Genomic DNA, 15,282 nt, shown 5'->3' with positions numbered 1-15,282 from the left:
GGTTTCTCACAATCAACCAGAAAATGTTTCGCTGTACCAGGAAAACTCCAGGATTTGGAACAGAAGGACACAGAAGCCAATTTTCAGTAGTTTTTCCTCAGTGCTGCCTTCCTGTTAAGAGACAGGACACAGCTACAGGCCCTGCTCCTGGGAATCACCAACAGGGACTGTGCAGGAGTCACACTGGAAACCTGGTGTTGCATAGGTGTGAAACTCCACAATTTAGGATTAAAGCTACTCCCTGTGGCCTTCTGACAGATCTCAACCCACCACTGTTGTTTCTTGACAGGACTGTCAAGAAAATTGCAAAGTTTAAGCAGGTGTATTTTTACCAGAATATCACCTAGATTAAAAACAAAAAAAGCCACACCCTTTGTCCTTATGAGTCAGCAGTTATGGTGAATGAAAACACCTGCAGGTAGGCACTGGCTGGAGGCACGATGACACACCTGTCCCACCTACATGGTGCATGGAAAACCAAGCAGAACTTGTAACATTTTTTGTTAAATAACCCCAGAATTCAAGGATCTTGTATAAACATGTGTCAGGCATGGAATACTCCCTCTGCCACATCCCCTCAGCCCCAGCCTGAACAAACTTCACACACTTCTGAGCTGCACTTCTGCTTCCCAGTGAGCTCCTCCACCAACGTGGCACCTGACAAGCATTAAAGTCTATGGTAGGATTAAATAAGATTTTATTGTCACATTTAACTGCTTTCTCAGAGATGTACATTTTGCAGGTTTCTGTGCAGAATAAAAATGAAGAGGGTGGCTGCCAACCTGTCAGTTCTGATTCCAGCATCGACACGTCCACACCTGAGCCACAGGTGCTCCCAGGTGGTGACTCCACAGCCAGGTCTCTGTTCCAGGGATTGCAACACTCCAAGACAAAAATCCATCCAGTTAAGGCTAATGAGAACAATGTCAAATAGTTAAAACCAGAGCACTTGATGTTTAAAGATGGAACTACTCCGTAGAAAAGTGGCAATTTTAACATCTCTTTTTTTTTTTCCCAAAGTTATTTTGCTTAATTTAGTACAGGTAAGGAGAGGGTAATGAACAGACTTTTGCCTATGGATATGATCCAGAAGACTAAAATTTCAGTGGGTAAATTGGAGATATTTAAAATTTTTCAGCAACTGCTTTGCTGTTCTGGGTGTAAACTGAAGAAGTGGCTATTGATACCTCAAAGTGATAAACGCTGCAGATAACCTCATCTTAAAATGTGTATTTTCTCATTTACACATCAGGGATAAAGTCCAATAATACAAACTTCTTAGTGGCACAATTTCACATATTTTGGGCAACGTTAGCATACAAGCAGTATTTAAATAAAAGTAAGTGCATCCAAACATGAAATTCTCTAAATATACCACACTTCATTTATCCCAAATGGCAGTTTTCTGACAAGAGCTGTAATTCAAATTAAAATAATCACTTACATGTTTCACCCAGAGGAAAAGAGGTAATAAACCCAGGGGACTCTCCAAACAATCTTCTCCTACCCTATCCCCTATTTATCACATAAAATAACTCATCTAGAAGCGTAAATCCAATACTCAGATGCAAATAAAATGCAAGTAGCAGTCTCTGATGTTTGCAATTTGCAGACTCCAAAGTCCAATCATGATGGAATTTACTACTTCTGTCGGTCATTTACTCCTGTATGTGCACTTCATATTTATGCTAAAAGAACACATGAGACAATAAATGAGGCTAGTGTGGCATAAAGTCATTGTAAACCCAGCGAAACCAGAATAATTCTATTTATGACATTCATCTGGATGATTTACCAGGCATCCCACCCCCCCAACATCCTTTACAGAAAAAAAGGCAACCATCAGTTGAAGTGAGACACATTCTGCTTGTAAAAAAGGTCAGACCAAACCCCTCCTCTGATGAGGGCATGCCCACAGAAGGAGGTTGACCATGTCTTTTCCTATCAGGCTTCTCAGAATTATCAAAATTTCTTTGCTTGCAAAGGCCAGTTTGGCTTACCATAGAAAGCTATTCGGAAGGCGGCTGATATATTTATTATTCCCTTTCAAAAATTAAAATTCAAGGCATGATAGTGCAAGAGGTAAGTTTTGATTTGAGAACATTATCTGTAGACTAACTGTGCTTAGTTACTACATCCCAATTTATTGTCTTAAAGAAAATATGGCAACAAAAACTACAAGATCTCTATAAATTTCATTTTGCCTAAATTTTACCAGTACATCCATGAACCTCATCAGTATTAGTACAACTTGATTATCCTAATGATTCCATTATAAAACTTGCAAAATGTATCACAAGGTGAATAAACCATCTAGTGCAAGTCTTCTACATTTCGTGTGCACAGTAATCCTGTGTAGTTCATTTCCTCCGGGTTGAATCCCCAAAATCTCTCGGTAACAATTATGAAAAAACAGTGTCACGTGGATTTGTTCTGTTTTCCCCCCTGTCAAATCTGAGAAGTTTGAGTGTTCCTGGAATCACCATCGGGATGTGCTGAAGGTCGTGACTCCCTTGTCTGTGAGTATTCACTGTCAGAGGACTCTGTGGGTTCAAGCAAATTCTCATAATCACTGTCTTCTGATTCGTCAACATTGTCAGCCAGCGCTCTTTGGGAAGATGGCATGGATGCTCCATTGCCAGAATATTTCAATCCTGCAGTTGTGGAAACATAACTGGAAGAACCCACTGCCTGAGGCCGAGGCATGAAGATGCTGCTGCTCTCCAGGAGCCCGGGGCTGCCAGAGCTGTCGTGAGTGCTTGTGTTGAAATCCGAGTACGGCGGGGGAGGATCGGACACGTCGGAATCTTCCAGTGTGCAGCCTTCCACAGCAAACCCAGTGTAGGACATTCGGGGAACAAACATGGGTTCCACGTTATCTGTTGGCATTTGCCTGCTTAAAATTGCCTGCTGCATTCCTACAAAGCAAAGAACAGGGGGTACTTAATGCTTTCTTGGAAACATGCTCCACATACCTGAGCTGTGACCACCTCACCTGCCCTCTCTTCTTTCCTTCTGCTTGTTATCAAATGCTCATCCCTGGCATGGCTCTCCAACTCCAGCACTGGATCCTGTCCTCTCAGTCTGCTCTACCCATCTTTCACACCTCTGATTTTAGGTTTACAGTCATCAATACTGCCCCTGACTGTCACATCACATCTTGCTTAACAGTGCACCCCTCTCTTTGAGCGTGACAAACTCCCCTAAATTTAGCAATGCAGCCTGAACCTCATCAGGATCACCTCAATTATCCCAGTGATCCCATTTCAAACCCAAAATGAGTCAGAAAGCAAATAAACTATCCAAGTGCAAACATGCTACACTTTCATGTGCACAGTCATCCTGTACAGATCATTTCCTCCAGTTTAAGCTCCCAAAAAACACAGCTACAGGATGTCTCCACAGCCTGTTGCTGTTTCCATCTCATCTTTCTCTGTATTTTTCATCTCCTCATATCAAAAAGCACCTGTGATATGAGAACAATGCTCATATCACTACCTCAACCTACCTGTTATCTTTCTCTGTATTTTTCATCTCCTCACATCAAAAAGCACCTGTGCTAGAGCTCAACCTACCTGTTCCTCTCTATCTGGGTCTTAGTCAGTAAAACTCATTTTTCATCCATAATTGATATTTGATATTGTATCTTAAAAGTATCACTTTGTACTTTCAATGCCCCTTGTGCTAGGGGACAATCTCATAACACCTGCAAAGAAATCACCATGTCTTCTTTCCTCAGATTATTATTGTCTTCTTCCCTCAAATTATTATTTTAATAACTTCACTCACATTAAAAATCCAAATGATGGAATTATAGCTGGGAGTGTAGCAGGGTATCAGAACAAGAATGTGAAAGTCATCTTAAATGAGCTGATTTGGAAAATAATTTGAGGAAGACGTGCACAGGAATAATGAACTGCAAGAGCTGCAAAATGAGGAACACTTGCATCCTTCTGCAGAAAAGAAACTTGATTTATGTAAACTATAAATCAATATGCATGAGGTGTGCTCAGCTGTGGAGATACAGGTATGTATCATTTCATTGTAATTGTTAAAAATACAACCAAAATATATGTAACTATGAACACCACAGTTTAAAAATAGGGAAAACTGGAGAAACCCTACAAAACACAAGGACTCATCAGAGATCTAATAATCATGGCAGCTAAAGTCTCAACTGCCTTTCACAATGGAGTGTTTAAGTCATAACCTGTTAACCCAAGGGTTGTAGGAACACCAAGCTCTCACACAACACTCCCACAGGAACTGGAATCAAACTCTCCCTTTTCCTCACTAAAAACAAGGAAATTCTCCCAGCATTGAGCAAGTGAGGAAACAGAAGGCCAGATTCAGTAATTAACTAGTCACATCTAAAAATACTGCAGAGCTCCAAGCTGCATGTTTTCTTCATGCAGCCCTCTCACATGATTCTCTGCTCTGGCATCAATTCTCAGTCCAGCATTTGCATCTCCCTGGTAGTAGCCAGAGTTGAGCACTAACTGCTCTTCCTCCTCCTCCCCCAGCTTTTCCCATCTGTGCTGGGATCAGCTCCAGTCACACTAAATATCCACCTCTGCTTCCCTATAGTAGCAGCTCCCTGCCTACTTCATCTACAGCCAAGCAGGAAACAGCAGTGACTTCATTTACTTCCACCTTTCAAATGGTCCTGGGCTAATCCTGGCTCTGTTACCTTATCTTTGAGGTTCAAAGAAGAACTTGTGCTGACTAAAATGCTCATGTGATAACAGTACCTCACTGCCTGGAGAAAATTCAAATACCACTCACAGCAGCAACAGGCCCATTGCAGAGTTTAGGGTGTTCACCCCCCTAAACCCCCTTTTTGTCACACCCTGCTTTAGATAACAGAAATAATCAAAAACACCTCATAGCAAAAATGACAAAATTTCATTATTTGCTTATAATTTCAAAACATGGGTAAAAAGAGGCAGTGTTTGCTGAAATGTGTAATTTGCTTATGAATTATTCAGGTTTTTATCTTACTTCCCATTTGCCTGTTCTCTGCCCTTGCTCTCTACCTTCAGTCTTCCCTTGCACTCACAAATTCAATTAGATCAGCAATGCCTCTTCGGAAGGAGCTTCACAAAACTTATCTACTGCTAACCAAAGTCTCCTGAGGCCACACTCAGTTTTTAGGAAGGAGGGACAGCGTGGCAATCAGCCAAATGTGCTCACACAGCAAGGCTCACTGACTCAGGAAATTATGGAGCAGCAAAATAAGATGAACAACACCTAAAAAGATTTACTTCAACACTGAGAAGTAATATTTCAGTGTTTACCACTAAGTCAGCAAATGGGAGTGGGAATAAAGACTTTATAAAACCATGGATAGCTCCTGGTCTGTGAGCACAGTACCGTTTCTTTACTTCAAAAAGAATCTCCCCAGTATTCAGCTTTTTTTCCCCCCACTTTCTTTTCCTACAACTGATCTTTTCCCGTGTTACTTCCAGAACTGACTTGCTCATTCTTTCTTTACAGTGTTGTCTCTGCTGTATTTTAAGCTTGCTAACACTGGATGATTCCAGCAGAAATACCTTCAACACACACTTTCACAACTCAGGTGTCATTCAACACAAACCCATCATATTGCCCTTCCCACTGGGATGTTTTTCCCATGAGTTATCAGCAATACAGCAATTATGTTAACTCCACAAAACATTTTCTCCTCACAGCACTTGCTTCTGAAAGAAAAAAGGTAATTAAAAGGCAACTTACTTATTTCTTGTTCTTTTTCATTCTTCTTTTGTGCGATTTGCCTTTTTAACTTGTTTACATCAGCTTGAAAAGATTCGACAACACGTTCACTTTTTTCTACATCTATACATACTGCCTGGGAGAAAAATGTAAGATATGCTAAGGTTGGGCAAAAATGTAGGAAATAGTTTCAGGACAACATTAATAAAGCTAGCACCAGGCAAGAAGCCATTAAAACACAAAACTAAAAGCAGGATTTAACTGTAGCAGAAATACTCAACCTCAAGATTGTTTTCTTTACAGGCTGTTGCAGCATTATAGGAAAAGCATTTCCAAATAATGCATCATGACAGGAGATTTGCAATAAGATCCAAAGTTGGTTAGTGTCCAACATCCCTGGAAGTGTTCAGGATGGATGAGGCTTGGAGCAGCCTGGGACAGTGGAAGGTGTCCCTGCCATGGCAGGGGAGGAATGAGATGAGCTTTAAGGCCCCTTCCCACCTAAAGCATTCTGTGGTTCTATGAAATTAAATATTGGCCATGATCCCTTCCAGGGATGCTGATTCCACCACTGTCCTGAACAGCCTGTTCCCATGCCTGACAGCCCTCTCAGGGAAAAAATTGTTCCTAATTTCCATCCTAAACCTTCCCTGGTGCAACTTGAGGTGGTTTCCTCTCTTTCTGTCGCTCGTTACTGGGGAGAAGAGAGCAACAATGTCTCCCCTTAGCCTCCTTTTCTCCAGCCTAAAGAAGCTCATTTCCACTTTCCCAGACAGCAATTGAAACAACAGCAGGAGCACAGAGGACAGCCATGCTCCTGGCAAGAACAGCATCACACAACAATGCCATTAGCTAATGGGTACAGCTCTGAAGAGAACTTTTCCCATTCCCTGAAGCTGCCTGGAAGTGTGTGCCTTCCAAAGGAGGCTGGAAGGTGCAAATTCCCAGTGAGAAAGAGCAGCTCCCCCTGTGCAGGCAGGTGCAGGGGATGGTTAGAGGGATTGCTCCTTGTTCCCTGCTCAGGAGGGAACCAGCAGAGCTGAGCTGGAGCACAGACACCAATCCCCCCAGGGCAGATGCACGGGGAAAGCCTGGAACAAGCTGTGACTCCACACAATTAGCAGATGTGTGAGCTGCTCCCCTGCAGCACAGCTCCCCTGCTCTCACACAGGACAAGCTGTGAGCTGACAAGCTCACAATGAGCAGAGCTGACACTCCAGGCATTTTCAGATGCTTTGGCACATTTGGAGCAGGATTCACTCATGCTCCACACAAAATGTTCACAAGTTTTAACTAACAGATGGTGCTCTGCTCATGTTCCATACCCAGAGCCAGGAGTCATTTTTAAACCTCTGCAAATCCCTACAGCCTTCAGCAGGGCTTCTCTTCACTGCAAACCCTTAAAAAGGACTAACACCTCCCATAAATCACTAAGTATTAAATCCTTTATTTGCAAAAGAGAAAAAATTGGTGCTATTTGTACCAACCACTTTCACAGAAGCCACACAGAAGCACTGCAGAAGCCACTGCTCACATTAAATAGAAACTGAAACATTTAATGTCAGTCTTACTTTCCTACAGTTCAGGATAATTGCTTATGAGCTCTAAAAATCTCCATCTCCTCCACTCCTGCTTTAACCAAAGGATGAATAAAAGATGCCACATATATAGAGACCAATATGGATTAAAGGATGTTACCTGTACTTTTTCCTGAAGTGCATTATAAACCTGATAGATAGCCCTGATGTCCTTCATCACTCCATCTTTGTCAAAAAAATCAGTACTAAAAAGAAAGCAGGAATCATTTGTGAGAAAAGACAATACAGGTTTCTAGCTCATGCTTTCTTTGAATTCCTGTTAAGCAGTCTATCACTGTATTTTTAAAATGTATCTTATTGCTAAATATGCTATTTCAGCAACAGTATATTGTTAAAAATGTACCATACTGTCCTAAACAAAAATTTGGACAGCAGCATATTCAATACCAAAACTCCTTCTGGAACAATAAAGTCTTATTTGAATGAGATTAAACTTGTGCCAAAATCTTTAAGCTTGTATAATTTCATTGTTAAGAGCCAGAAAAGCTACTTTGAATTTATGGCATTTAATTGAAAATACTTAAGAAAACCATCAAGAATTCAATGCTTCTGAGGCAGAGCCCAAGTGCACACAGAATTCCTTGGGGAGGTGGGTGGTGGGTGGAAATCAAGTCAGAAGCTTCCAGCCAGAAATGTCCCAGCATGGACTGGCCACACCAACTCTGCTCTTCTGAAAAGTGCACTGAGTTCCCTTGGTTCTTCTAAAAGATCCAATTCTAACCAGGAAAAAAGCACACTGTGAACTGACCACTCTCCTTCAGAACTGGTTTTCTGCTGCTCAACATGCACATTTGTGGTATTCTCTGTGAGGTACAGAGAGCAGAGCTTGATGACTACTTCATTTAAAAAGGAGAAGTCCTTACCCGTGTTCCTTAATAACTTTGGCATAATTCTGAGAAGTATTTGGCACTGAAGAACCTTTGTATTCCTGTTGACTAGTGTTGCCTAGATTAGGAATAGTGAGTGACACCCTTTGATTATACCTGCAGAGAAGGTTCAGAAAAATTTTTAATTCAATTGAAAAAGATTCTTTACAAAAGCATTGACATTATCCCATCCCTCTGATGATCAGAACTCATCTAATTTTAAAGCTTCTGCATTAGGTTTGTTATAAAAGTAGCTGAATATTACAAGTTGTGTTCAAAATAAGTGCAAGATCAAAATCTCCTAATATAGAGCTACCTCTACACCTCCAAGAACCTTTATAATGTCCAAACTATCAGAGATATATTCAGGTCCTCTAGAAGAAACATGGTAGTGACATCTGATGTCTCTCAAAATAGATTTTTTTTTTGTTTGATGACTTAGAGATTGAAAAGAATTTTTGTTCACCCTAATTTTAATTTATAAATTATTTGCACCAAAAAAAACCCAAAACCGAACCTGTCATCATTAATAAGCACCCCGAGACATCATTGGACAAACACAAAGCTTTCTTTAAGTGCAATTGCACAAACTCCTAAATAGTTTAAAAATAGCAGTAAAAAGCAGAACAAAGAATGAGGACTGCTTCATTGGCAGAGTTTGCTTACCTTCTGTTTGGTCTAAAAAGCACATATTCTAAAGCATGTGTTGAGTTATTTGCAGTGGAAATGAAGCTGAAGAGAAGGAAGACGAGGTCAGGCACTCCAAGGATGTGTGTCAGCTGTTTATGAATGATGTGCTCTCTGTATGACATCTGCTGCTGAGTGTTTCTCCTAAATCTGTACCATCCAATAACGTTCTGCAATCAAATACATCAGGAAAAACCCACAGTGTTACCTGAGAGACACACATTTACCTTAAAGGGGCTGATATTGTGGTATCACCATCACCCAAAAGCTTTAGCACAACAAAACAAACTGAATTCCTCAAGATTCGAGTTTGAGATGGCCAATAGAGCCCCACACTTTTGGAGATCTACACTTAAATCCTTTGCATTTCTTCAGGGAAATTAGACATTGCTCCCAGTTTAATCTAAGCACCACAAATCCAACAACTTCTGTACAGGATAAGCCCTGGATCAAAACAAACCATCAGATTTGTGAAGGAAAGTATTTATTCTAGTTAACTACTTTTTTGTTTTGTTTGTTTTCCAAACCCACTATTTCTAATGCCTAGAAGAGGAGGAAAAGATAGAAAACTTACTTTTCTTCGGTCTTTGAGAATCCTGTCCAAACTCTCCTCATTAACTTTGCCTGCATAGTCATAAAAGCTTGAAAAAAAAGGAAGAGAGAAAGGTAAGTACAAAGTTTACACACACATACACAAAGTAAGTAATTTCTATTTTGAGTGTTCTACAAGTAGCTGGCATTCTAGACAAAGCAACTTCCAGAGCCTTACTTTTACCAACAGAAATGCACTGTGCAATTTTATTTTGACCAGCATTCTGTAAACCCCTGCTTTGATAATCAGAAGCCTACCAGCCCAGAAGAAATGAAAGCAGGGCCATTCCAAATGCAACTCCAAATCAATTTCTTGAGCTCCAATGCTGCCACTGCACTCACATGGCTGGATCCTTGAAGCCAAAAGAGTCAGCAATAATTCAAAGTATCATGGCCTTTCCAAATGGTTCTGCTTCCACAGCCGAACCCAAACCTTGACATGTTTTGTGGACAGGACAGATTTAGGAATTTATAAATCTACCTATGCAGACAGATTTAGGTATTCAGGTAGATTAGAGTGCATGATAAAAGGAAAAACCTTAGAAAACATATTCCTCCTTGGTCTCTTTCAAGAGCTGATATTAAAGCAGTGCAGGAAAATGCTCTGGTTTAGGGGTCTGTGACTTCAGCTTTTGGGGTGTGGGGTAAAAAACCACCAAACCCTGAGCTCAGTGCTTGGCTGGTAAATAAGGGTGGAAATGCCATTTGCTTCAAGGTGTAAGTTGTTGGGAAAACTCAGACTACAACTAATGACAAATTTGAGACACTATGTTATATATGCACAGTTTTTTCAATTCATGTTTGCAATATTTATTTATAATCCTGGTGGATATCCAACTCTTTCTCTGTCTGTGCTTTATCTCCATGTGTGGAGTCTGCAGCATTTCAATCACTGGGTTAAGAGTATCCTCTCTGTAATTATCAGCCAGCAAAGTGACTGACTGCAGCTTTTCCCTTTAATGCAACCACTGTCAATCATAATGTCTAAGCTACTGTGTCTTCTTAATTGGCTGGAAATCTCTCAAGATGAGAGGAGATTAATTGGGAATTCCTTCTCAAAAGGAATTCTAGACAGTGCTTTAGAAGCCAACACTGTGTAACAAGTGAAGACTATAAAGAAAATCTACATGTAAATAGACGGAAGCTAATAAATAGAATATATTAGCCCCATATTTAATTTAAATTCTGGAGTTCAGAAGACAAAAATAACTAGAAAGCTGAAGATTGTACAATAATGAGTTGGTGGAGGTTGGTATCACTAAGCACAAACCAACTTGTTAACCCAGCAGGTTACCAGGGTTAGGGCACACCGGGACCCACCAGGCCCAGGCAGAGCCAGCCCAGACTACAACAATTTAAATTGACTTTGACATTCCTCCTCATCATCAGAGTGATAGGAGCTGACCTGACTGCTGCCCTACCTCCACCAGCTACACAGAAATCCAAAGTGATAGAGAAATAAACCCCTTCCAAGCTACCCTACAACTGTAAACTCCTCCTTTGATTGTCATGGTTGGTGCCACTTCTGTGTGTTCCTGTAAAACCATCAGATGAGCAAACACTGCTAGGGACATTTGAAATGCTAATACATTGCAGGGAGCTCCCTGTTTTTATATTCTGCAGCTACCACAGCAAGACAACAAAAAAAGCTTACCTAAAGAGTTTTGAACAAGGCTCATGGTTATGGATTTCTGCAACAACAAACAAACAAACAAACAAAAATAAGTGACATTTATCCAACTGCTCCAGGCAAAGAGAAATTACAGTGGCATATCTTGCATGAACTTTCCACACCAGAGCTACTGAGCCAGAAACATTTGTGTCAGAGCACACACTGCCCTCACTGTCTCAACACTTGATGACACAGCACCATACATAGAAAACTGCCTTCACTTCATAATTTGACCTTTTACATAGAAAAATATTTCAATAAGCAAGGCATACACTTGCCCAGATACAGAGGGATTTATTTGAGCATCAAATACACACTTTTGATACTATTTGATAGTTACAAACTTCTCACAAAGGCATTTCTGATTTCTGCTTTCTTTTTTTCTACACCTTTCCACAACAGTTTATTTGCATCCATATACATTGTTTCTTACAGCAGCAAGGAATAAAAAGGGGATGGGGAAGGGAATCACTGAAATATTATACATTGTAGTGTTTAAGGAGGCAAGGCAAACAGAATCTTTAATGAGAAAAGGAGTTAAAAGCAATTTAAAAACATTTAGCTGCACTTTATAATTCTGTTATATGAAATATTAAAAAGTCAGGGCAATGTTTTTTCATTGAAAAGGTTGTCACAAATGCTAAGATGCTTATTTAATCAGCAAGGGTTGTAACATGTCAGCAATCTCAGAGGAGAGTGAGAAAAGAGTAAAAATCCAATCTTACATTGCCTTTCCAACACCAAGCATGATTTATTTTTAAGGGCCTGGGGCAGCCTGGTGTAGTGGAAGGTGTCCCTGCCCATGGCAGGAGGTAGAACAAGGTGGGGTTGAAGGTACCTCCCAACCCAACCCCCTCTGGGATTCTGTGACCACACAGCACAAATATTTCCAGCTGCAGCAGCAGAGCCCCCCTGGAGTTCAGCAGAACTTTGCTCAGGCTCTGCCTCCCTGCAGTGATGCCCCAGCTGCTGCTCGGGGCTGCCATCCCAGCAGAGCAGCAGGATGGATCCCAGCTCCCAGGAACAGCAGCCAGCACCATCCACATCTCAGCACATCTGCTGTCTATCAAAACAAGGCCCTGAGCACCCATTCCAGGCACACTGCCTGACAAACTGCACATCCTCACTGGCAACAGCTCCTCAGGATGCTGCTGTAAGAGTTACTGACTCCTGTATTTGATATAAAATTGTATCAACTCTAATATTTTCACACCATCATGCAGGCATCTGTGGAAACAATCTGCTAACAAAACCTGTAAGTACAATTATTCCATCTCAGACCAATTCTTCCCAGCAAATACACTGACTGCAACAACATTCTTGGTTCTTGGGTGATGATGTTGCTACACAGACCTTGTGTTTTGAGAAACAGGAAACAAGAAACCTTCTGCTCAGACCCCATGAAGCAGCCAACATTTTAAATTTAAGGTTTACACTGACTTATTTGTATGTACCTATGTACACACTAGGTACACACAGATATATTTAAACACCACCACTAAGGAGACACAAAAGAAAATGAAAAGTCATCTGTGACAACAGTGCCACAAAACTGTCAATCTCATGAACTGAACTGGCAGTCCAAGAGTTAATTTTGATGAATAAATATTGAAGTAAAAATGGCAAATAAAAAAAAAAATCCAGCAGGTCTTGAGGAGTGGGTGATTTCCATTCTCACTGTAACCAATAATGTGACAAAGGGGTCATTTAAAAAGGGAGCAATTTTTAACATCACAAACACTTGGTTTAGGAACCCAGGCCAAGGCTGCAGGTGGTGACATCACTGCCAGCAATAACCAAGATCAGTGACCACTGAAGAGCAAAGTGTAATTAAAAAACCTGAAAGTGACTGCCTCTGCCAGTTTTGTCTGAACACACAGAGCCATCAGCAGCACTGTGACAGTGATTATATGCAAACACAATAAATGCCTTGCCTTTATCTTCTGTAATTTAGCTCATAACTGACACTTCCCAGTCAATTCACCAGCCCTGTTCTCTAGGGAATAACCAGGACAGGAAAGCACTGAACCTTCTGGAGCCCAGAGCACAAAACCATCACCACTGCAAGTGGGAAATCTCCTGGGATGTAACATGGTGCCACTGCACATGTTCACAGATCACCTGTTTGTGCCAGAATAACATCTGAGAGTCAATCCAGAGCTGTTTGTGCTCTCACTGAGCTTCATGCACACCCTCCTTTGTTATCTGGGATCACAACCACAAAGCCAGGTATGGAAGGAGGTTTAAATCTGTTTTAACAGCTGGTTATATATCCAGAAACAAAAAGGCAGTTTTCTTTCAGGGCTTTCCTATTTTCTACAAACCAAACATGCAACAGCCTCTCACTCATGTCTAAAAATTCTCCTTCAACCAACACTTAGCAGCAAGATCTTTCTTTGCTCAGTTTTCACAACACATCAGCTGCGCAGAACTTGTGCTTATCAACAAATTGTCTGACTGATATTCCTTGTCCAGTCCTGCTGTGACAGTTTATGATGTCACCAACTCCCAGCCATCCATCCATCCATCCAAACCTGCTTCTGAAAATCTGCCCCTTTCAGTACCAGTAAATCAAGCAATGGATTCATTTTATTTTGAGCACATGCTGTATTTAGGTAACTGTATCAAGCAGGAAATTCCCCACAGTAATTTTTCCATCACAGAATGCAGACAAATATCTTCCATAAATAATCTTTCCTCCATAAAAGGAGGTGCATGAAACCCCTGTAACTTGCAAAGATTTGTTTGTTTTCTTCACATCTCAACCACAAACACTGTGGCAAAGGTGATCCTGGAAGTCTGACACAGACAACCCTGTGATTGTCTCACACCATAAAACAATTCTTAATGAAACCTCCTGAAAACATGAAACCTGAGCAGTGCCTGCTTCAGAACAACTCAAAGTTACATCACTTACCTATCACTTGTAGGAATTCAGTGTTGCTGATCTGTGAATCACTAATGCTGACAGTCTCTTCTTGCCTCACCTCTCCCAGCAGAAATCCTTCCTGCAATTTTAAAAGAAAAATATTAAAAGCAGAGAAAAAAAATCCACTATATGCAGCCATTTACTGTAACTTTCTTAGCTTCAAACTGAAACAAAGATGAAGTTTGAAAGACACATCTGGGCTGCAGGGGGTAGAACCTGCCCTGAGGTTTTACCAAAGCTGTTTTTTTGCTTTGCCAGCATCCTTTTACAACACTACAGGGATGGGCTGTCCAGAAGGAACATTCCACACACAATCCACACAAGGCAAACACATCACAAAAGGGAGGGCTCAGCCCCAGATACAAGGGGAAAAAACTCCAATAAAGCCAAGGGAAGAGGAGTTCAAACCTGCAGGGACTTACACAAATATTAGTGTGGAGACTGGGCTGGACCCTGACCAACGCCAGGGATTGCAAAACCCAGGAGGAAATTTAAAAGGAAGGCAATTTTAAGGTATATTAATTTATTCTCCATCCCTACCCAAAATGAAGAAGGAGACTGGACTGGAATCAGGAGGTTTTGGCACAAGGTGCAGAGGAAAAGAGCAAGCTCAGGCTAAAAAGGTGCCAACAAAACCGAGTGATTAGGGAACAGCCCGGCTCTGCACTGCGCCCGTGGTCGGTCGCAGCTGCTGGAAAAGTCCTCACGGAGCTTTTACAGGAGCTTTTTCCTCCCACACCCCGTGTCCTGCGGGAGCCCCACCCCGCGGGGAGCACCCCGGGCACCCCACATCCCGCTTGGACACCCCACATCTCGGGAATAGCCCGGACACCCCACGGGGAGAACCCCGAGCACCCCACATCTCGCCCGGGCACCCCACATCTCGCCCGGGCACCCCGCATCCCGCTTGGACACCCCACATCCCGGGAATAGCACAGACACCCCACGGGGAGCACCCCGGGCACCCACATCCCGCCTGGGGACCCCACATCCTGGGAGCACCATCCTGGGGTCCCCACATTGCGGGAGAAGCACCCCGGGCACCCCACATCCCAGGGAGCAGCCGGAACACCTCACATCCTACCCGGGAAGGAGCAAACCGGGCAGCTCATATCCCGTGTACCTCGCGGAGCATCCGGGGTACCCCACATACCGGACGCCCCACATCCCGCCCGGACACCCCACATCCCGCCCCGCTGTGTCCGTCTGGGGCCGCCCCCGCCCGCC

General features: G+C 42.1%; 1 protein-coding gene across 1 annotated transcript; it reads right to left on the bottom strand.

The window, feature by feature from the left end:
• Nucleotides 1-681: 681 nt before the first annotated feature.
• ABRAXAS2 (abraxas 2, BRISC complex subunit) lies at nucleotides 682-15,190 on the bottom strand. The gene is made up of 9 exons (XM_014308430.2): nucleotides 15,179-15,190; nucleotides 14,044-14,134; nucleotides 11,109-11,145; nucleotides 9,438-9,504; nucleotides 8,843-9,033; nucleotides 8,174-8,293; nucleotides 7,411-7,495; nucleotides 5,734-5,848; nucleotides 682-2,918 (listed from the first exon to the last, which is right to left on the bottom strand). The coding sequence occupies exons 1-9, from the start codon at nucleotides 15,188-15,190 to the stop codon at nucleotides 2,449-2,451; spliced, it is 1,188 nt and encodes a 395-aa protein (XP_014163905.2). The 3' UTR covers nucleotides 682-2,448.
• Nucleotides 15,191-15,282: the final 92 nt, after the last annotated feature.

The sequence above is a fragment of the Geospiza fortis genome, unplaced genomic scaffold (genome assembly GCF_000277835.1).
Source record: "Geospiza fortis unplaced genomic scaffold, GeoFor_1.0 scaffold452, whole genome shotgun sequence".
Classification (NCBI taxonomy): domain Eukaryota; kingdom Metazoa; phylum Chordata; class Aves; order Passeriformes; family Thraupidae; genus Geospiza; species Geospiza fortis.
The sequence above is the reverse complement of the archived record's forward strand: the minus strand, read 5'-3'. Positions and strand labels throughout refer to the sequence as shown.

Excerpts from the sequence above, each read along its gene's own strand:
- ABRAXAS2 (XM_014308430.2), bottom strand. Across the intron at positions 7,496-8,173 it reads AAAGTTATTAAGGAACACGG|TACTGATTTTTTTGACAAAG; the intron begins GTAAGGACTTCT and ends CTTTCTTTTTAG. Across the intron at positions 5,849-7,410 it reads CACTTCAGGAAAAAGTACAG|GCAGTATGTATAGATGTAGA; the intron begins GTAACATCCTTT and ends TTTTTCTCCCAG.